The 24,050-nt window shown below is 37.2% G+C and overlaps 1 protein-coding gene across 2 annotated transcripts in view; it reads right to left on the bottom strand.

The window, feature by feature from the left end:
* The window catches only part of gcgra (glucagon receptor a), a 159,227-nt gene that overhangs the window by 23,360 nt on the left and 111,817 nt on the right, over positions 1-24,050 (bottom strand). For both annotated transcript variants that reach the window (XM_056454175.1, XM_056454176.1), the window contains exons 3-9: positions 19,896-19,992; positions 19,655-19,762; positions 17,365-17,456; positions 11,758-11,864; positions 11,483-11,651; positions 7,210-7,369; positions 7,037-7,097 (exon numbers count right to left, since the gene is read on the bottom strand). In XM_056454175.1, the coding sequence (XP_056310150.1) occupies positions 7,037-7,097; positions 7,210-7,369; positions 11,483-11,651; positions 11,758-11,864; positions 17,365-17,456; positions 19,655-19,762; positions 19,896-19,992 (794 nt within the window). The remainder of the gene's footprint in view (positions 1-7,036; positions 7,098-7,209; positions 7,370-11,482; positions 11,652-11,757; positions 11,865-17,364; positions 17,457-19,654; positions 19,763-19,895; positions 19,993-24,050) is intronic.

Genomic DNA, 24,050 nt, shown 5'->3' with positions numbered 1-24,050 from the left:
ATGGTATTATTTCCGGTTCATTTGTCACTAGAAATGGAAGGTCGAATTAAGTGCTCTGCAAAGTGCAGATGTTCTGTAGCATATTGCACATTTGACTAAGACTATTCAGAGCATACAGAAAACCTTATTATCTCAGCATTTGGAGTAATAGTGTGGAAAAAGTGCAGTGATGCGGCAACACGTAGCATCACATACCCATGACAGATGACAGTTCTCTGATGAGAATGGAGACAACGCTTAGCTTATCAAGAGGAAAGAGCAATTCCACTATCTGCTCTAGACAGCTAAATTCAGCTGGATGGACAGGTGATGAGTGTGGGGAAGCACAAACCTGTCCTCAACTTTAGCAGAGCATGACATAGTCAAGTACAGCCACAAATATACACAATTCAAGGCTTATGGGCACTTTATTAGTTACAGCTGCTCACACCACACACCAGCTATACAGTAGCAGCTCTCACATGGTTGCTCACTTAAGCTAAGCAGGGCTGTAAAACTAGGTTGCTGCTGCAAGAGGTGTTAGTAAGGCCAGCAGTGGGTGCTCTCCTGGTGCTTTATGTGTGTCCTAGAGCCCCAGTATTGTGATAGGGACTCTATACTATCAGTGAGCCTTCGAATGAGATGATAAACTCACCTAAACTGATTCTCTTTGGTCATTAAAAATCCCAAGATATTTTTTATCCACCATTAAGCTGGTGTGTGGTGTGTATGGTGCAAAATGGCTGCCGTCGCATCATCCAGGTAGATGCTGCACACTGGTGGTGGCTGAAGAGATCTCTCTACCCCAAAATATGCAAACTGCTTTGAGTGCCCTGAAAAGCACTGCATATGTATGTAATGAATTATCATTTTTATTTGTTTCAATTATAGTTTACACAATACTAGTTTAACAGAGTTATCAGGACATGTTCTGTGTTGACCAAAGCAGTTTAAATTTTGCAAAGTTTGCATTAAACCATTACCATTTAATTAACATCCATTTTTTTTCATAAGTGAAATCTACTAAACAAAGTAGCGAGTAATGTTTTTCTATATTTAGAAAACTTTGGGTCATTTAACTCTTAAGTAACAAACATTCAAGTGTCTAGTTTCAAACAAGACTAAACTTGTGAAAATACACCTCAGAGTTCAAAAGCTACATGCATTTTTATTTGGGCATGGCGTTTTTTAGAAAATGTTCAAAAATAGGGCCGCTGGTTTAACCCATGTGCAAAACTCAATTGTTTGAAAAAAATAGTTGTTTGAACAAAGACTTAATCTTTGCATATCTGAAGGTGGAGAGGAGAGACAGTGATACAGCCAGTTCAGTGGATGGAGATGATGTGAAGAACCAATGGAGAACATTTGGATAGGATACTAGGTACACACTATGCTTTACAAGAAGTGCCATGGGGTAATTAATGACCACAGAGCATCAGGACCTTGGTTTAAAGTCTCATCTGAAAGATGACCAAACACTAGAGGTGTCAAAATTAATTGTTTCTTCGGTGCACCGCAATGCAGACGTGGACATTTCGCTATCGGTTCAGTAATAATCATAACCGGTACTTACGTCATTTATCTCACATGCGCTGTCATCGTAGCTTACTTTGGTAATGAGTATGTACAATGCTCCAACTAATTAAAACGCAGAAACTGTGCACAATTTCACTGTGTATGTGTTTGCTGGACAGTCTTTCACTGACACTTACAATAGAAGCCCCTATTTCACAGCGATTGAGAGAATGAAAGTAAACTCCATTTCTCTCTCTTACTGTGGCCCATTTGACTTGCTGCGTGACTTTTTCTCTCCTTTCGGCTGTTACAGCAATACTTCTGGAAACAGACACGAGCACGCAAGTTTTCTCCACCACATTTATCATGGATCAGCTGTGATCGCTGCTGCAGTGTAGTCAGACGTAGCTAACTGATTCCAGCCCAAAACCTATCCAAAATCCGCCGAAATGCCTAAAACCGCCCAATCTGGCAACACTGCGCCACTGCAGTTTATCAGTGTCACTCATCGGTGGACTCATCGTCAATGCACTGTGATGCACGAAATATCGAATTGAACCGTATCGATGGCACGATAATCGCAACTAAACCGAACCGAACTGTGAGACCAGTGTAGGTTCAACCTCTACCAAACACTGACAGTATAGTGTCCCTATCACTATACTTAGACATTAGAACCCACACAGACTGCAGATTGAGAACCCCCTGCTGGTCTAACTAACACTATTTCTAAAAGCAAACAAGTTTTTTTTACAACTGGTCTCTTCTTAGCTTCAGTGACTTTCCAATCTAGCTTCAAAGATCATATGATATATGTAGTTAAACATGCCTTGTTTACATTTTTGGCAAATAAAAAAGATAGAACACATTTGATGTTTATACAAAATATGTTTTTTTTGTATATATAATCATGCGCGTTTGGATGTATAAGTGCCATCTACAGGTACTTTTATAACCAGCTACAGGTCAGATTTTTCACAGCAGAATGAGTGACTAATTGTGCTTTGTGCGAATTACTATTTTATTTCAGTTAGTTTAACTTTTAGTTTCTTTAATTTGAGTTTTTTCATGCAATGTGTTTTTTGTGAATGAAAATGTTTTTAGACCAATAGTTTGTCTTATTTTTCTTTTCATTTACTAAAATAATATTGGTGTGGACAAAGTAGAACAAAATGTTGTCTCACAGGACCATGTTGCTACAGTACATAGTTAAAAATAATAAATAAACGTACAACATACAGTACAAAAAAAGCAATTATATTGTCAAACTATACAACAGTTAAACATCTGACTACAGGTATACTATTTAACCAGATAGTAATGTCAGAATTTGCTATAAAAAGCATAAAAGCATAGATCCATCCTGCCTTTTATCAATGTTTCAGGCAGCTTTTGGCACACTTTGGGCTTCACAGTAATAACTGTGTCATTTAAACATCACTGCACAACAATATAGAGCGGAGTATACTAAGAATGACCTTTCCTTTATGACCACAAGTGAACTCATATTTGTATGGCCATTTTCTGCAGGAAAACATGTCATGTCAAAAAGCTATTCTCAAACTAGTTTCTTGAGCATGACCAGGTTCACTACACTTATATGCCCTCCAAGGTCACCATATCGCAATCCAAAAGAGAACCTTTGGGATGTGTTGGAACAGGAGATTCACATTATGGATATGCAACTGACAAGTCTGCTAAAAAATACGTTATGTTACTATGATAATATCAAGTTAGCATAGGCTAAAACTATGGAATGTTTCCAGCACCTTGTTTAATTTGCTTCGAAAGCAAAAGGATACTAGCAAGCAACACCTCATAAAGTGGCCAGGGAGTGAACATTTTACAAGGGTCATGGAATTTATTTATGAGAATGCTACTTGTGATGTATAGCAGCAGATGGGAATTACATTCTGCAGTCAGGCCGTAAAACATGAATGAAATATATACTATTAAATATGTAACCCTAGCACTCCCAAAGGGTCATTACAATAAATTTATCTTGAGAAGCCTTCCAACCATAAGTATAGTTGGGTGAATGATTTACAGATTTTACAACACACTTTATTATTATTTTTTTTTCCCGAAGACAGTGTAATGTGCTGGCTTCTTCGAGCAAAACTCAAACACTGGAGTGGACGTCGCAGTTACATATAAATGCTCAATACTCATTTATCATAGAGTAGCTGAAGATCTGCTTAGCTTCAGAGCTTTTGACATGGTATCTGGAGTAAAGGTAGCTTTGTGTTCACAATTTATGCATTTGATTTGTTATAAAACAAACGCAACAGTGACAGAGTACTGTTGTCTGCCAAATCTCCGACCAGCAAAAACACACTGACTGTTTCATGAGTGCTGGCTTTCATCAGTCCCAGTAGCTATGTTTCCATTCACGTATTTATATACACATTTTTGGATATTACATAAGAAAACGCTGGATTTAAACACCAAGCTGTAAATTTGAAAAAAGAATTGAGACTGAATACAAAACAGAATAGAGAATAAACTAGGAAGGAAACATATTTCTTGGATAAATTCCTTCATCAAAAAGCTGTATGACTTTACTGGTCATTAAGGCATGCACAGTGTTGGGGAGGTTACTTTGGAAATGTAATAGATTACAGATTACAAATTACCCTATTTAAAATGTAATAAGTAGTGTAGCTTTTCAATTACTTTATAAAAGTAAAGTAACTGATTACATCTGATTACTTTTTGATTACTTTTACATTTCAAATGGGTATTTTTAACTAAATGATTTTCAAGCATTTATACCAAGCAGATGTGACCTTACAGTAGCACTCATTAATTTATTTTTAAAGTACAGCCACCACAAAACCAGAACTTTAACAAAAAAAATGTTCACTGTTGTTCCAAAATCCAAATTTTAGTTAGTTGTGCAGGGTGATTTTTGTGCCATTTGCAATAAAAAAAAAATACATCTAAGCTATTTTTGCAATTTATATTTTTAAATCAAAGCAATTTTAATTCAATTCAGTCATATCTTAGTGATCAATAAAACAGTCAATGAACATATAGCCTTTACTAAAGTAAACCATATATATATAGACCTCCTCTTCCTCAGTCATCTTTCGTTCAAGCAAGTTTCTTGTGTCAGCAAAATGATTGGTTGGCAACATCCCAGACCAGAGTAAGAGGTGGCAGTAGCGCACCAAAATGTTTGTTGTCGACCACCGTAAAACAGGAAGAAGAAGAAATCGTTATTCAAATGGATTTACAGTACTTTCATCGGCTAGACACGGGTTTCACAGCTCTGTGAATGTCGGTGCCATCACTTATTGATCCGCAATCGGTAAATGTAGCTTGTGTGGATGCTACTGCGCTACTTGACTAATAAAATAGCTTCGCTACTGAAAAGTTTTTTGGTTTATGAAGTAGTGACGCTACCGCCACGCTACTGCGAAATGTAGTTAAGCTAGTAGCGTCACTACTTGTAGCGTAGCTACTGCCCATCTCTATTAATGTGACAAAAGGCTGGTTGTAGTAACTGTAATTTAATTACACATTTTTTCTCAGTAACTGTAACAAATGACTGTTACTAATTTGTAATTAAATTACATAACACCGTTACATGTAACTAGTTACTCCCCAACACTGGGCATGCACATGGTCATCAACATTATCTGTGCAATCTGTGCTGTTAAAACAAGGCTCGGTTTGTACCAAAGTAGGCCAATAAAATACCTATTTCACAATATTACACCACTGGCAGCCAAAACTACTGATACAAGACAAGAAAAATACATTCTTTCATGTTGTTTATACCTAATTCTGAATACTATCCTGATGTTGCAGCAAAAGTCAAGGCTCATCAGACCAGACATCCTCAGATTGCTTTTGTTTTCTGACTGGTGTGTTTTCGGCTGTTGTAACTCATCTGCTTTAAGGTTTGACATGCTGCATGTTCAAAGATGACCATATGCATAACTAAGTTGATTCGAGAAGTTATTTGAGTTAAGTTTATTGCACACTGAATTTGAAAGTTTAGCACATTAAAAAATATTTTTTTTGTGTTAATTGTATTGACACACCGCCTCCGAAACTTTCGTCTGTCATAAAATTTTTTTACCCGGGTTAGATATTTTTCCACTTTTTATCTTAAGAAGCGCTTTTTTTTGGTATTTCAACACTTCAGAGCCATCATACAAGTGAAAAGCTAAATACAGAATGATGTAATTTAAGCTACAGAAAACTTTATGACAAACACAGTGCATAAAATAAAGACAGAATGTGGCGGACAGTTGAGAACCCCTATATGCTGGATTCAGTGACTGACACACCTTGCCCTGCTGCTGTTTAGTGTGTGTGTGTGTGTGCGTGTGTGCGTGTGTGTGTGTGTGTGTGTGTGTGTGTGTGTGTGTGTCCATACATTTGATGAACTGCCCATAGAAAATATAATAGAAAACATGGTCTGCTTTCGGTCCATTGATTCGATGTGTCATGTATTTATAATGTCTATAAATACTGCCAGTCTATGTTCAGGATTTGTTTATGTATTTTAATGTGTGAAGTATCACAAGCAGTGTATCCAAATTCCACTGATTACCAACACACACAAACTATTAACAATTGCATTATATATACTGCCGGTCAAAAGTGTTGTTACGATCACCAGTGATCTAAACACTATAGATCGCTGGAAAACATTCACAATTACACGAACTACAAATCTGCCGGTTTATGGACTACAGATCCCAGTCATGCAACACACACACTCACCTGCTCCAAGTCACCATTGATTAAATTCACACAGCTGAAGCTCCTCATGTACTGATTACACGGACTATAAAGTCAACACACAAACACACAGAAGTGGCTGAGTCTTGTCTACTGTTTATGTGAAACTAAAACGCGTTTTCCTTTGTCTTGCTTTGCTGTGTTTTTGATCCTCATTTATTTGTTTATTCCTGTTTGCTGCCTGCTTGTGACCATCTGCCTGTTATTTTGATTATGACTCTGGATTGCCTGTATACATCTGTTTACCCCTGTGTTGACCATTGCTTGCCTGACCATTCTAATAAACCTGCATTTGAATCCGCACCCCTGTTGTCAGCGTCACTTTCCTGTTACAATCCTGCTCACCAAGGCTGCTCTAATATTAATTATTATTATTATTATTCATTAATTAATTTTGGATATGCAACTGAAAATACAGAAATCCGTATTATATGGAAGTATCCCTGTTGAAAATAGCAAATATGAATATAGCTACTTCAACACTTTCTTATAAACAACCCATGTTTCTGGAAAAATCCTGAGTGTGCTTTACACAGGTGAGTGGGCTGGACATATCACCTGTAGGAAACAGATGCACCAGACACTTTCTTACAAAAAATACTAATAATAAATAAAATGAATTAATTAATAATAAAAAAAAATTAGACTTGTTATAGCATGTATATATTGCTGCTCTCTTGTGATTTCAAGTGCTTTTTAATCCTCATTTGTAAGTTGCTTTGTATAATAGCATCTGTTAAATGTACTGACATGCTTGACATAAACACTCATTTCCAAAACTTACTCTTCATTCTCGTACAAGTACTTCACGATCACCCAGGGCAAGACAAATATCAGAGGGGCACCTGAGGGAGAAAGAAGTTAGAGAGCATGTAATTCAACCATCTGCCAGGCTCTGTTTGAACATGCTAGATCTCAGTTAATGAGTTCAAGAGGTAAAAGCGCTGAACTTCTCACCCCAGCCGATGCTCAGGTAAATGCTCAGGTAGTTTCTCTCGGACAGGACAGTGACAACCAGAAGGCTGTGCAGGTAAATACCCTCCACCAGCAGCCAGTAGCTGTTCGCCAATATGCTGTACTGCATCATTACCACCGCAACTCTGCAGCCCACTGCTGTCTGGAAAACACACACGGTCACATATTTCAGGTTAACTTAAAGCCTTGAGGTACATTTTAACCTGTCACCTCAATTACCCATATCTGTACTAACATGCATTTCAAAGAATATTGCCAGATATTTACAAAAGAAGAGCACATTATTGTGGGAAATAATTTATGCAGACTAAAAGCAATAGCATGAGTAATTTACAGTTGGAAGTCAGTATTATTAGCCCCCTTTGAATTGTTTTTGTCTTTTTAAAATATTTTCCAAATGATGCTTAACAAAAATACAAAGATACAGATGAACATACAAAAATGTTGAACTAGTTGTTGAAATCTGGCAAGCAAATTTTATATAAAAAAAAAAAATCCTGAAAATGTCTTTTAAATTTAACAATTTCATGAATGATTTACAGATCTTTATATGTTGTAGGTTCAGTTTCAATATGTACTGCAATATTGTTTACAGTTGTGCACAGCTCTACCCAATGGAAGTTTATGTTTGTTGTAAATAAGGGTGTATTTATTCTTTTGCACAATGCTATGAATCACTTAGTTTTGCAAAGAGCTTTTGCAGTAAAAATGTGAAACATACATACTCAGTGTCTTGTACTCAGATACTTCACTAAATGCAGTCATGTCTAACTTTACTGTAGTTTTCAAATGGCTGTGCAAATAGTATATAGTGCTGTAATGAGCATTTTCAGGAAGTGTCACCAAAATCTGACTTTTTTTGCATTGGACCAAATTAACAGATTAAACTGTCATAATGAAAACATAACAAAGCCATTTGATCTTGTTCATAAACAATGGTGTCGGGACTTTTCATCTTGATGACACTGACACGTTGATTGACATCAATACTTGCTTTTGAGGAATGAGCTATCCATTTTGAGCAAGTGACATGCTTTTGCAGGTTATCAACTAGGTTTTGCAGTTATACATTAACTGTTGTGCAAATGTAAATAGTGTTGTGAGAAATGCACCAAAGCGAATGAGAAAAACTGTAACAGTAATTATGGATTAAGTAAGTATTAAAATTATTATAAAAGTTTTAAATGCAATTATTAGTTATTCAATTATTAAAAGATTCAGCTGTACTGTCTATCCAGTCGACGTTTCTAGGGATTTTAAGATGTAATTATTCAAGTTACTTATTGAGTAATTAAAATACTTTTCAGACAATTATAAAGCATTTTAAATACTACACTGATGTAATTAGTAATTGGAAATTAAATTAACTTACCCAACATTGCTTTCACAGTATATAAATCGTTGCTATGAATGTCAATGGAGACTATAAACCAACATTCTTCAAAATATCTCTTGTTTAGTAATTGAAGACTAATACTGTGTTCCATTCAGAAGGGCTCATTCCTTTGCCCTCATCCCTTTAAAAAGATAGCTTTAATAGAATTAGGGCATAAGGGTGAGCCCTTCCGAATTGGATTTTGTTTGTAATGAAAATTGGTTTGACGTCAGAACCCAATATCAGGCCGACGTCAATGTCCAATGTCTAACCTAAAATCAACCAAATATCAACGTCTAATCATCTTACACCTTGACGTTGTGTGGGTGTTACATCTATCAGAGGTTGGGTTTTTGGTCACTTTTCAACACAACCTAAAATCAACCAAATATCAACGTAATTTGATGTCGTTATTGGATGCCAAAATAACATAGTCCTAGACGCTGGCTAGATGTTGATTTTTGGTTACCTGGTGTCATGACCTAAATCTTACAGAATATTAATGTCTTAAGATATTGTGTGCCTGCTGGGGAGTGTTACACCAAGCATCTTCCCTGCACAATGGATCATGGGGCACTAAAGTGTACCCCTTGCAATCCTCCATTCCAAAGGGCCCTTTGAAGTGGCCAGCTCCGAGAACTTAGATTTGAAAGGACACTTCAATATGGAGGCGATGATTGTTTTTACTCTTGAATGGCCTTTTGAGGGTGATTCATCCCATTTGGAATGCACAGTAAATGTTTTTGGGTGAACTATCCCCTTATCACAATATATACCACAAATTAACAATGAACAAACCTTTTATGGCATAATTTGCTTTTAAAAAAAAGTTTATACAGAAATAAAAATTTTAATACGATGAAAAAAAATGATTCAAAGATGATTACTAGGATTTTTAAGTTAAGTAGTTGTAAACAATTTATTTAGGTTGAATTTAAACAAACAAATTAAGCTGAACATTACTAAATGTAATTTGTTTGTTTAAATTAAACACATATAAATTGAAATAATTTTTCAGTACTTAAATATGCTAAACATAATAAAAGTATTACCAGTAATTGTATAGCAATATTCAATTAAATTAATCTTTATTTCTATAGTGTTTTGTTAAATGTAGATTTTGTCAAAGCAGCTTAACACAGATGAAGAAAAAGTAGTAGTAAAAGCCCAATTAGTAAGTAACATCAGTGTGAACTAATTCTTGCAAACCAGGCTCATTATGAAAACCTCTACAGATGTTTCAGGAGACTGCGAAATACGTTCCAGTGGTACATTTTTCTGCAGTTTTTGTTTTCGTGAATCCATGAGAGGCCGCTGTGTATGCTTTTTCAGATCTCAAATTTCCCTCATGAGTGCCATCGCCCTGCTGTTCTCACGTAAACCCATCAGAGGCCACTGTCGACTGACTTTTTGACAGACTTTTTGACTGACTGAGCAAACTATCGACTGACCCAGCCTCCCTCTTCCCTAAACCCAACCAATTTTATCGATTGACCGCCCACCCACTTCCCTAAACCCAACCAACACGTTTCAAAAGCAATAAAAAAAAGCACTCATCTAATTTTTTTTAACCACGTTTTCAGATTTTACTACATTCTCACCCTGCTATTTACTTGCTTATTTTATTTTTTAGATTCTGCTTTCTGGAACCACTCTTCACCGGACTCGAACGTGTCCGTGATCAACTAGTCGTGATCAACTCTGCTCTGCGTCTCAAGTCTGCCGACATACATGGCGTGCTAACAGGACAAACTGCTTGCAGCTGGAATGCCATCCATACGGAGGTAAGCGGTCAGTTGGTAAGCACGAAACGGAACGGCGTCACACAGCCCCATAGTGTTCTTTTAAAAAAATGACATGCAGTCATACATACCTCTGGCTACGTAATTCGCGTTCTCCAGAAACGTCTTAGGACCTTAAGGTTAAATTTTTTCGAATTTCAGAACGTAGAATATTGACTCTATGATAATCATGCTGACACTACAAACCTCAAATTTAAGTTTTGCAATTAGAAATAATGTGCACTTAGCTGGGAGAGATCAACTCACACTTCTCTCTTACCTAATAGACCGACCTTTGGCCAGCACCCAAATTTTGACTATAAAAGTGAGGGTTTCTTGCTGAAACATTGGAAGCTCAACCATGGGATAAGTGCACATCGCCCGCCATTCTCAGACACATTCTTTGAAGAGGAAAATGATGGCACGTCTCTGAGTTGCATATATTAATATTGGGGCTTCATTATCTGTCTTTTATTCATGTATTCCTTGTTACTCATCTTTATTTCGCATTATAAGCCTTTTATGCAATTTTGTTGTATTTCGATTAATGATGTTCATGAGTATGATTCATGATTATTGACTATTATTGTGATAACTGATATCAGCTGTGTGTACCAGCAATAAACAGTAGTACTGCTTGATTAGTATGGTGTATGGACCGTTATTGGTGCCTTCTCTTGTCAATTAGTACCATACTTGTCTCACTTGCATAACCACAAACCATACTAAAAACCTTTTTGGTATGCTGAAACATTTTACATACTAAAATTTAGGGCAAACTAAAACATTCATTGAGAGGAAAGAGTGCAGAACTTAATTACATACAAGTATATAAGCATTCCTCTCAGCAGTGTGGACATCATCTGGATGCCAACTATTAATATATTACAGCAAATGTTTTTCCAACATCTTTTTACTTCGATCAAAAAACAAATTCGCTTTGAGTATATCATGTCACTGAATGACAGGGGTATGAATGTGAGCACATTCACCACGCTGCAGTTCATTGAATGGCCACTAATAATAAGGTTTTCTGAATTCTACATATAGGCCTATATTTTAGAGATACATCGTAAAGAATGACAGCGGGTTATAGGACCTCGTTTTTAACCAGCCACTCCACCTCCAGTTCAGTGGTGATGTCCTGGCCAACAGGGAAGGTATCAGGTCTTTCCGACAAGGCGTCTTTGATGAGAATAGAAGAGGCGCGCAGGATGAAGGAGGCGAACAGGTTCATGTGAATGTTGTTTCTCATGCAGTGCAGCTTTCTGCAGGATCAAAGTGCAATGAATATACAATCAGAACGCATTACGCTGTTCACACAGAGAAGCCTGAACACGAGCATAAACTGATGCAAAACACGTTTTTTATTACCTGAAGGCCACCAGGATGCCCAGCGCCAGCACAAGCGCCCCGAGAGATAGAGAATATCCAACGGTGTACATGGTGCGAAACTGACGGAGGATCCGGCCATAGTGTTGCTGCACACAGACAAACACATACAGTAAATCTGATTAGATATTGACGCAAAAACATGGCCCAATGTAAATATTGTTGCTATGACAATGCATCTCTCTGCAGTCAAGGACTAAGCCGAAGGAAAAAGAATAAATGAATGATATATGTGATTATCTATGTAATTTTACATTAAACCAACACAGAAGTAAAAAACTGCAATTCATCAAATTGAGAAAGTGCAATTCATTAATTGGCGTACCGCTCCGTCCAACGAGCAGCTTTGGGACACTCTGACCATTGTTTGATTCATCTCATTCCAACCTACAGGCAGAAACTGAAACAGCCAAACCTGTATTAAGATCTGTGAAAAGATGGACTAACGAAACAGAGCGGGATCTACAAGCCTGTTTCGACCTCACTGACTGGAGTGTTTTTGAAGCTGCTGCAAATGATCTGGATGAGCTCACAGAGACTGTAACATCTTATATCAGTTTCTATGAAGACGTGTGCATTCCTACCAGGACTCAACTCACATACAACAATGACAAACCATGGTTCACTGTAAAACTCAGACATCTACGTCAGGCCAAGGAGGTTGCTTACAGGAATGGGGATAGGGCCTTGTATAAGCAGGTCAAATACACACTGGAAAAGGAGATCAGAGTCGCAAAAAGGAACTATTCTGAGAAACTAAGGAGTCAGTTCTCTTCAAGCGACTCAGCATCTGTGTGGAAAAGTCTAAAAAACATCACAAACTACAAGACACCATCCCCCAGCACTGTAGACAATGAACGACTTGCAAACGACCTGAATGAGTTTTACTGCTGGTTTGAGAAAACCCCCCACACCCACTCTGAACTGCTCTTCACGCCACCATTAACACCTCCACCACCCCCCGCCTCCCTCATACCTGCCCTACAGTTCAGTGAAGAAGAGGTGCGCCAGGTCTTCCGGAAACAGAAGAGGAAAAAAGCACCAGGCCCAGATTTTATAACACCAGCCTGTTTAAAATCCTGTGCTGACCAACTGGCCCCCATCTTCACCCTGATCTTCAACAGATCACTGGAGCTGTGTGAAGTGCCCTCCTGCCTCAAACGCTCTACCATCATCCCCATCCCAAAGAAACCCAAACTTACAGGACTAAATGACTACAGACCGGTGGCACTAACATCTGTGGTCATGAAGTCTTTTGAAAAACTGATGCTGGCCCACCTGAAGGACATCACTGAACCCTCACTGTACTCTCTTCAGTTTGCCTACAGAGCAAACAGGTCTGTGGATGATGCAGTAAATATGGGACTGCATTATGTTCTGCAACACCTAGACAGAACAGGGACCTATGTGAGGATCTTGTTTGTTGACTTCAGCTCAGCGTTTTACACTATCATCCCAAAACTTCTCCTGCCCAAATTAACTCAGCTCTCTGTGCCCACCTCTGTCTGTCAGTGGATCAACAGTTTCCTAACGGACAGGCAGCAGCTGGTGAAGCTGGGAAAATTCTCATCTAGTATCCGCACAATCAGCACTGGCGCCCCCCAGGGGTGTGTCCTCTCCCCACTGCTTTTCTCCCTGTACACGAATGACTGCACTTTAAAAGACTCCTCTGTGAAGCTCTTGAAGTTTGCAGACGACACCACACTTATCGGCCTCATTCAGGACGGTGACGAGTCTGCTTACAGACAGGAGGTTAAGGAGTTGGCTGTCTGGTGCAGTCACAACAACCTGGAGCTCAACACGCTCAAAACAGTGGAGATGATAGTGGACTTCAGGAGAAACTGCCCTGCTCTCCCCCCACTGAGCATCATGGACAGCATTGTGGCAGCAGTGGAGTCATTCAGGTTCCTGGGCACCACCATCTCTCAGGACCTGAAGTGGGACACTCACATTGACTCCATTGTCAAAAAAGCTCAACAGAGGCTATACTTTCTTTGTCAGCTGAGGAAGTTTAACCTCCCAAAGGAGCTGCTGAAACAGTTCTACACCTCCATCATTGAATCAGTCATCTGCACATCAATAACTGTCTGGCTTAGCTCAGCTATTAAATACGACCTCCAAAGACTACGTCGAATAGTTCGGACTGCTGAGCGAATCACTGGTACAACCCTTCCTACTCCCCAAGAACTGTACTTATCCAGAGCGAGCAGAAGGGCTGCCAAAATCCCTCTGGACCCCTCACACCCAGCACACTGCCTCTTTGAACTTTTACCTTCTGGTCGACGCTACAGAGCACTGCGCACCAGAACAGCCCGACACAGAAACAGTTTCTTTCCTCAGGCAATCCATCTCATGAACACTTGATGATAATAATTGTGAAGCCAACATCACTACTTGTATACACTTTTATACACATATACACTTATTTAACAACACACTTTACATGCCAATTTGCACATAACAGCTGCACATATAACGTTGTATATAGTAATAAACATGTACATACACTTGTCAATCTGTATATTTGCACTCACTACTTACTTGTATTTTTATTTTTATTTTTTTTATATATTTATTATCGGTTTTTTGTCCTGTCTCTGTAATGCTGTTGCACTGTAGAAGCTTTGTCACGAAAACAAATTCCTCGTATGTGTGAACATACCTGGCAATAAAGCTCTTTCTGATTCTGATTCTGATTGGCCACTTGAGGCTGGCTCCTAAAGGAAGTCGACTCCATATACTTTGCATTAGTTTCAGTTTGTTTTGTTTTTTTACAGCAGAAAAGAAAAAAAAGTTTACAGCCTGTAACGAAAATGACTCAAAAACTTAAACGAATAGTTCACCAATAAAAATCTAAATTACCTCATGATTTACTCACCCTCAATCCATCCTCAATGTATACAACATCCTCCTGTCAAACGAACTGCCGTATACATGTGTCTACCTGTCTCATGCGTCAGATGTTGTATTCAGCCACCACCAGAAGTAAGTGATTGTGTTGTAAATTACAAATTTATAATTTAAAATTATGAATTATTTTGTTATAAAAACACATTGATCTACTTCAGAGATGTGCATTAACTCCCCGTTGGTGTATGGCTTAGCTTGTCAATGAATTAATGTGCTTTTGGAAGATTCAAAATAAAAGCCACTATCCAACACGATTAAACAGCATTTCAGGGATAGAACTTAAAACTATTCCGACTGTGTTTGTCTGACAGAAAAACAAGTCATACATACAGAGAACTGCTCAAGGGTGAGTAAATTTGGGAGTAATTTTCATTTTTGGATGAACAACTCTATTAAGTTACAGGTGTCAAACTCCTGGAGGGCCACACCTGATCAAACTAATTCCTAAACTAATGTCCTTCAGGCTTCTTTGAAACCTTCAGGCAAGTGTGTTGGAGCAGGGTTGGAACTACACTTTGAAGGGCGGCTTGCCTCCAGGAACTGATTTTGACATTCCTGGTTTAGGGTGACAGGTATCTGCTGGTCACGTCCCTTCGGCTCAGCTACTTACAACCATTAAAGCCAGGTTGGGCAAACTCGGTTTTGACATTAGCTCCAACTCTAACCAAACCCACCTGCCTATAGCTTGAAGACATTGATTAGCATGTCTGGGTGTGTTTGATTAGTGTTGAAGCAAAACTCTGCAGGACAGTGGCCCTTCAGGACAGAGTTTGCATATCCCTGCACTAAACTAACTTTAGATTGTAAACAGTTTGAAGTGTAGTCATTAATGCTATGCTTGCATCTTCTAAGTAGTTACTAACACATACTATATTGGAGGTATTTAGAAGTAATCACTCGTTAAATGTTTTCCTCTTGTAGAAAAGTGCATTAAAAAAAGAAAAATGCTTAATGTGGTATGATGTATTAAAGGTGCCCTATAAAGAAACCTGGCTATACCCATATCTGTCAACATTGGGATGTTAAAATAAGAGATACCCTCTAAAAAAAACTCCTGAAATATGACCTCAAACTCCTTAGTCTGTTAATTCAGAGCAGTTTAATTGTATACAAGCCTAGTCGAAACCATTAGAAATATGGGGAGGAAATTAGCTTCAGATGATAGAATACATACTATAACAAACATTAGAAAATTTCAATTTTAAAAAATAAAAGCCTATTAAAATCAATGGTCAATAGAGAAATTCATAAAATCCCCCAATCAATTCCTTACATTTAAATTTCTAGTAAATTTCTATAATTTAACATCTGTTATTTAAAAGTAAATTTCTGTAATTTAACAACCGTTATTTTACATTTTTTTTTTGGCACCCTAGCTGCCGAAAAAACCCCTAAAATTACAGATTTTTTACAGTGTACATCAGCCAGACCTGCATGAGCATATGCATCATCAGAAGTTACAGATACCTGTACAGGATATCATTAACCCTGAGGGGTCAAAGCGTTTGATTAGCCCCAACGTTTACTAGTGAGAATACAACAATGCTCATTTACCTCGTTTAATTTTAAGTTTATCTAAGTTTATATTAAACTATAATATGTATGTGGGACTCTTGTTTTGAAAACAGGAGATGCAGTAAAGTCCCTTTGAATAAAGTCAAAGTGAGCCATACAGATTGTTTTCTATGCATTGCTAAACCACAACTCCATGAGCCATTGTTATATAGCAAGTCAGAAGGCAAAATCTGAAATATACAGATCATAAATTTATTCAGTTCCATCCTGAATAGGCATAAGATACCTTTAAATGTTTATTGTGAATTTTGCCATGCATGTTTATAATGAGACAACAAACAGATTTGTATTTGGTACAGTAGATTCTGTAGACTCAGTATCACTTAGCTATTACTGTCATTTTTCTAAGTAAAAGAATACCAATACACTTCATTAAACGTCATCTATTTTTATTTATCTAATTATATATAATTAAATTTAGATTTGATTTTTATATCTGTTTATTTAATCTTTTAGCCAGTGAAGTGAAAAAATGTAAGACATCTGCTCTGTTTGTAAAATATTTTTTGACAAATGAAGTGTGATTATTTTGTTAATGTTTTTTTTCCAGAGTACATCATGCTGTGTTTGTTTGTGTGTGTGTGTGAGAGTGAGAGAACAGGTACATAGCTCATTAATATTCATGCCTGTTCCAAATATGGTCAATGAGGACCTTTTGATTCTAGCGGTATTTTATAAGGTAATAAATGACCATATAACTGATTCTGAAGAGGTTTTGAACTTACCTAAGCCACATACCTACTATGTAGATAACAGAAAACAGTATGTCACCTTTAAAACTGTGCTTTTAAAACATCAGAATGTACTTACGTTATTAATAAAGCTTACAACCAAGCATATGTGCGAGAATATTATCTATAATTTATTATCTTTTTTTTTTATTTGGCAGTGAAGTGCCGTAACACACTGCTTAGATGGTGACGGCCATTTTGATCTTTATATACGCTCTTCACAAAACCTATGGGTGTCCTGACAAAGGATGAAGTCTCTTTCCACACTTAAAAAAAAGGTTTTAAAGCACTATTATTTTTTAAAACATCCAGATTTCTAATTACAACCATTAATTTATCCAGCATTAAAACAGTGCCAGTGTTTCTGACTTACTATGTTGTCATGTGACAGACATTCACTGGCATCCTTCTGCTTGCTGTACTGTCCGTCTGCATCACACTCCACATGCACAAGCCCATGCCGGACTGAAACACACACAAAACGAGAGCGAGAGACATTACACAGTGTGCATATGAGAGAATTATATGAGCATAGGATAAAATTCTATCTGGAGTGATATAGAGAAATTGCAAATTTGAAGTGTTATCATATTAAATGCATTTTTTCGACCCATTATTGAGTTCATTTGCATTTACTCATGAATATAGTTAAACATCTAAAGACATTTCCAGCCAGAAGGTTCACCGGAAAATTGTTTTGGACAAAGAAGCCTAGTTTTTACTGTTTTGTTTGCTTATTTATTTGTTTTTTGCACAAATGAAGGCTTTTTTCTTAGTGTCTTATTCCTGTATATGTATGTATATATAGATATATACAGTTGAAGTCAGAATTATTGGTCCCCCTGAATTATTAGCCCCTCTGTTTATTTTTCCCCCCAATTTCTGTTTAACAGAGAGAAGAATTTTTCAACACATTTCTAAACATAATAGTTTTAATAACTCTTTTCTAATAATTGATTTATTTTATCTTTGCCATGATGACAGTAAATAATATTTAACTGGATATTTTTCAAGACACTTCTATACAGCTTAAAGTGACACTTAAAGGCTTAACTAGGTTCATTAGGTTAACTAGGCAGGTTAGGGTAATTAGGCAAGTTATTGTATAACGATGGTTTGTTCTGTAGACTTTTGAAAAAATATATAGCTTAATGGGGCTAATAATTTTGACCTTCAACTGTTTTTAAAAAAATGTAAAACTGCTTTTATTTAGGCCAAAATAAAACAAATAAGACCTTCTCCAGAAGAAAAAATATCAGACATACTGAGTAAATTTCTTTGCTCTGTTAAACATCATTTGGGAAATATAAAAATTATAAAGGGGGCTAATAATTATGACTTCAACTATATATATATATATATATATATATATATATATATATATATATATATATATATATATATATATATATATATATATATATACACAAAAGTTCTGTCTGGTTCTCGAATCTGTTTGGCTGACAGCAGTGCGATATCCTGCAACATCACCCTTCTGTATTACTCCGCCCACATAGAGTGACAGCAAAAACTCACTACAGTTTGACAAATATTGCAGCTGTTGGACAACATAATGTACTTTTGAGGCTTTTTAGGCGACAATGTGGTTATTTAGATTGCAACTATGCAGCACTATACACAAGAGGTGACAGAGACCGCATAATAACCCCTTAGAGGAAGAAATGATTATAAAAACTGCTAAGTGACTTTCTAAGTCGATCTCTCTCTTTTGTATGTTCTAGTGCTGTATCAATACTACAGTAATTGTAGTGTGTTGAATGTGAGCTGGGACTCACTGCAGACTAGTTCCATAACCAAAAAGATTGAAGAAATGCCCGCATGTGTTTAGCGTTTTTCCTCATCGCAAACACAACAGTAATCTGGTAGTGTTGGCACTGCTTTAGCTTTTACGGGGTTAATTATTGTTATATCTAGATTGCAAAAGAGAAATACTGGGAAACATTTCTGTAGACTGATGGCATTTCATGCCGTTCAGCCTTATAATCTTAAAATGTCAGCAAAATAGACATTACGCTTGAGAATCATTCAAATACTAGCTCTAAAGTGATGTTGGTGAAGTAGCAATGGTTTCTGCTGCTCTGACGCCAGCTGCAGATGTAAACGAATGGCGGAAGAAAGTATAGAAAGTATCCATGTACAAAAGGGTTTTTAGACTCACAGTGTTTTCTTTTTTATATACATGATTATGCCATCGAACTGTCATCATATTTATTTATTTATTGTCTATATAGTTACCTTTGTTTATTTTAAATAAAATACATATTATAAATACTGGCTTGGTAAATAGCTGAAATCAGTAAAAAGTTAACTACAGTAAACTACAGTACAATAACTATTGCGCTTTGCTACTATAGGTATTCATTTAAACTAACAAACTGTAAACTGATATTGCTTCAATCATATTTAATTTCAAGTTTGTACGAATGAAAATAGCTGTTAAGTTTGATTTTTGTTTTTGTAACATGAAAACTGTAACACTAAAAGTTTATGGTTTCACACAACAAATTATTCGTACTACCAGAAAATGGTGAATACAAAATGGCTCCAACCCCAATTATCGTTTACATTTTTAAGAGTAACTATAGTGTTGATTATGAAGTGAAATATGACCTTATAAATGTGAACACTTCCAGTGCCCTTACCCTCCTTGTGCCAGGGCAGGTACCAGGGACAGGCCACACTCACTGTGGTGTTGGGCAGGGCATCGGGCCAGCAGGCGTACCGGTCAAATGTCCTGTTGCACACCACACCTGAAGAGCAGACATTAATGTTACCTTCTCTGAGTCACTGCATGCCGTGACCTGTAATCTGAGGTCTGCGCAGTGTTTCCTAACAGCACTGTGACTCACACTGCTCCCTGTGGAAAGAGGCTCAGCAGCTCACCTGTCATCGGTGCTTCTCTGCTCATATTTCGGAAACATTCATCTCGGTACATCATCCATCTTTCCATCATCGTTTTGAGGGATACAGCAGATGACACCTGTAAAGTCCAATCAGGTAAAGGTTATCAGAAGCTATGCTTCCACCCACCTATTTTTATGCACATTTTGGAATATCACATAAAATACATTTTGAAAATGAGCATAAAAACTAGAATGTACTTTTAATTGGATATAGAAAACACAGCATGTCTATCAAGAAGATCATGGGATTCTGTTTTAACAGTGATAACAAAACTGGGCATGATGGAATTCTGCAAACCAGCAGAGTAACTACATTGCATAACATCTGAAATGTTGTTTTTGTCGAAATTTTGTTATTCTGTCCTAATAGCAAATGTAAAGGCTCCACCTTCTTCTGGAAAGCAGCAGCTCATTTCATTTAAAGCAACACACACAAAAGCTGTGTATTTGTTCACCTAAATATATTAAACTGACAAGGTATATTAAGGCCCAATCCCAATTCTACCCCTTAGCCCTTCCCCTTACCCCTCATTTTGCGCGTTCACATCAAGGAGTAAGGGTGTTTCAATTCTCTTTAACTTGAAGGCGTAGGGCTAAGGGGAAGGGGTGAATACCCCTTCGAACAAAGATTTTTCAGGACCACACTTGAAACCAAGGGGTAAGAAAATTTCCCAGAATACACCAGCCACAACAGCAGTATTGCTGAACCCGGAAGGAGATCCACAAATTAGTATTTTTGTCATTATTACGAATTAAACACATGTTTTATTATTTTCATTACCGCGTTCATGTTTTACCGTCAACGCCTCTTAAAAAAACGCTAAAATAAACACTAAATTTCGAAATTTATAATCAATAATAATAACTTCTGTACAGCAGTCCCACAACATACTGTCACTCGATGACACTCAAATACCCTGTCAGAAAAGTTTAGTGCCTGTGAATGACCTTTTTACAGTGTTGTTTTTAGTGTTGTTTTTAATGTTGTTTTTAGTGTGTTTACATAGATGAATATGGCCATGCTGTAAATGCGCAGTATTACGATCTTATTGCAACATTACATCGTTATGATAACATAATATATGCCATCAGTAGATTCCTGAAGATAAATACTAAAAAATAACACAACTGGAATCACTACAGCAGTCGCCATCGTCTGATCTCATATGATGACATATGATGACGAGTGCAGGTGCTGCAGTGCTGTCCCAATTCTCAGGGGTAAATTTTGAAGCCCTTCCCCTTCACACTTAGTTTTAAGGGCCAAGGGGAAGGGGTAGGGATACAAAAATAGAATTGGGATTGGGCCTAAATGTCAAATGACCAATGACTTATTTTTCATCTTATTATAAGCATTTTTAATCTATTTTAACAATCTAGGTGCAAAGTTTAAGCGCATGGCGCAAAAGCATTAAGGGCATGTCCGAATTCACTTTTACTATTTTAAGGATGGAAAAACACACTTTGCACCCCAGCGCATGGTCTAAGAGGGTTGTGCTTATTCTCTTAATGAGTTTTTGGGTGTGTTTTGAGCATAAACTGCATTAAACCAATCAGAGTCTCATCTCACATTCCCTTTAAGAGTCAGTTGCGTTGCGCCATGGCGCATTTGCTATTCACATGATGGACTTTGTAAGTGTAAAAACTAACTAGCAAGAAAACCATCTGCAGCGTGAAGATAACAATCCTTCTCCATTCGGTCTCTTTATTTTCTCTTTACTTTAATTTTACTCTTTACTCTGTTACTTTTGTGGAGTAAGGCAGTGTTTCCCAACCCTGTTCCTGGAGGCACACCAACAGTTCATGTTTTGGATATCTCCCTCATCTGACCCATTAACTTCAGGTTTTTGAGTCTCTTTTAATGTTCTGATGAGTTGTTTCAGGTGTGTTTGATTAGGGAGAGGATGAAAATGTGTGCTGTTGGCGTGGCTTCAGGAACAGGGTTGAGAAACTCTGCATTAGAAGAGACTCCAAAACCTGAAGTTAATGATTCAGATGAGGGAGACATCCAAAACATGAACTGTTGGTGTGCCTCCAGGAACAGGGTTGGGAAACACTGGATTAAGGAACTCACTCCACTGAAGACATCCATTAGCCTACATATTTAATTTTGTTTGTTAAGCACAAAGGTTCGTTTCAAAACTATTTCTAAACTCAGTTCTAATTTACAGCAAATGAATAAATTAACAATAATAATGAAGTGTGGTCAAAAAACAGAGTTATATTCAAACACACATCCTATTCTTGTGCCCCATATGGTGATGTACATGTCTCCTAAATCAGACAGTTGGACAAATCTAAACTTGTTTTTATTAAAACAAATATAAATATGTATTTAATAAATACTACTACTAATAATAATAACACTATACAAATGCAAATTGTCATGAATAAAATAAAAAAAAAAATCCCCCTGACATGAAGAAGGCATGGAGGTAGTGGTTTTTATATTTATGTAGAAAATAATAATTTTTGTAACATTTTTTCATATGTAAATATATTTGTGTATTGCTGTACATCCTGTGTGTCTTAAGCAATGTGTAAGCGTTTTAGACCTGCATAGATGCATAACTAACGTGCTCTGCAACGGACTACAGACCAGGTTTTAGTTGGTCAGTGGCACAGTCTATTTCAGTTCTTCAAAATAGCAACGCGCCAACAATGTGCCTTAACACACCTCCTTTTTGGACCAGAACACCCATGAGTCCTCAAAGTGGCGCAAATGTATTTGCTATTTAAACGACATGGCACAAACCATGAAAATTACTGTCATGCTGGTCTGAAAATAGCAACAAATCACACCATACGCATCTTGCCTTATTGCGCAGGGTGTATGATAGGGTCTCTAAATGTGAGATGGTTCAACCACCCTTTACTCAAACTCAAGTGGTTCTAAACTTTTCTGAATTTCTTTCTTCTGATATATTCTGAGATATTCCGAAGTAAAAAAAAACAGACATTGACATTCTTTGTAGGAACCAAAATACTATAAAAGTCAATTCCTGTGTTTTTCCCAACATTATATCTTGTGTTCAACAGAATCCAGAAACTCAAGCAGGTTTGGAGAAGGGGAAGAATGAGTAATTGATGGCAGGAGTTTCATTTTTAGGTGAATTATTCATTCATTCCTTTTCTTTTCGACTTAGTCCCTTTATTAATCGGGGGTCGCCACAGTGGAATTAACCGCTAACTTATCCAGCATATGTTTTATGCAGCGGATGCCCATCCAGCCGCAACCCAACACTGGGAAACAGCGATACACACTCCTTCACACATACACTACAGCCAATTTAGCACACTCAATTCACCTATACTGCATGTCTTTGAACTGTGGGGAAAGCGGAGCACCAGGAGGAAGCCCACGCGAAGAAGGGGAGAACATGCAAACTCCACACAGAAATGCCAACTGACCCAGCCGGGGTTTGAACCAGTGACCTTCTTGCTGTGAAGCGATTATGCTACCCACTGCGCCACCGTGACACCCTATTACCCTAAAACACAGTTGAGTAAGTTTATGGGACTGGCAACCATACTATACAACCAAATTATACTGCAGGCAGAGACAACTATTATTATTACAGAGACAATTATTAGTATTATTCTACTACTGGCAAACTCATTTAACCTGCTCTGAAATTCTGGATATAGAAGTTGATTCACGTAATCTCTAGTTTATGAGTGACATCAAATGCTCCAGCTCATTTATTCTTTCTCCCCTCACTCTTTCAAATTGTTGTGGTTTCCAAGTATTCATGGTCAATGATCCATACATATCAATAAAAGGATGCATTTTCATTATTCATTGTTAGCTGTGCTATATTTAAAAGGCAACAAAATAAAACCTGCAACCAAAATTTTGTGACCTGCTTAATTTATGACTGTAATCTGAGCCAAGACAAAATATGTTAAATAAGAATTGGTTATGCTTAGTGGACATGGCAGCACTTAAGTCAGCACTCTCTAAATAATTTAGGCTGATTTAAATTGCCAAGAAAAACCCAACTTTCATCATTATATTATGTTGGTCAATAATAGTCCCACTAAAGCAATTTTGTGTTAATAAGTGTCTAATAGAAATTTAAACATATTTTATGATTTGTCCTTCCTGACAAAACATTAAATATTTACGTTTCCT

The sequence above is a fragment of the Danio aesculapii genome, chromosome 3 (assembly GCF_903798145.1).
Source record: "Danio aesculapii chromosome 3, fDanAes4.1, whole genome shotgun sequence".
In the NCBI taxonomy this organism is placed as follows: Eukaryota; Metazoa; Chordata; class Actinopteri; order Cypriniformes; family Danionidae; genus Danio; species Danio aesculapii.
The sequence above is the reverse complement of the archived record's forward strand: the minus strand, read 5'-3'. Positions and strand labels throughout refer to the sequence as shown.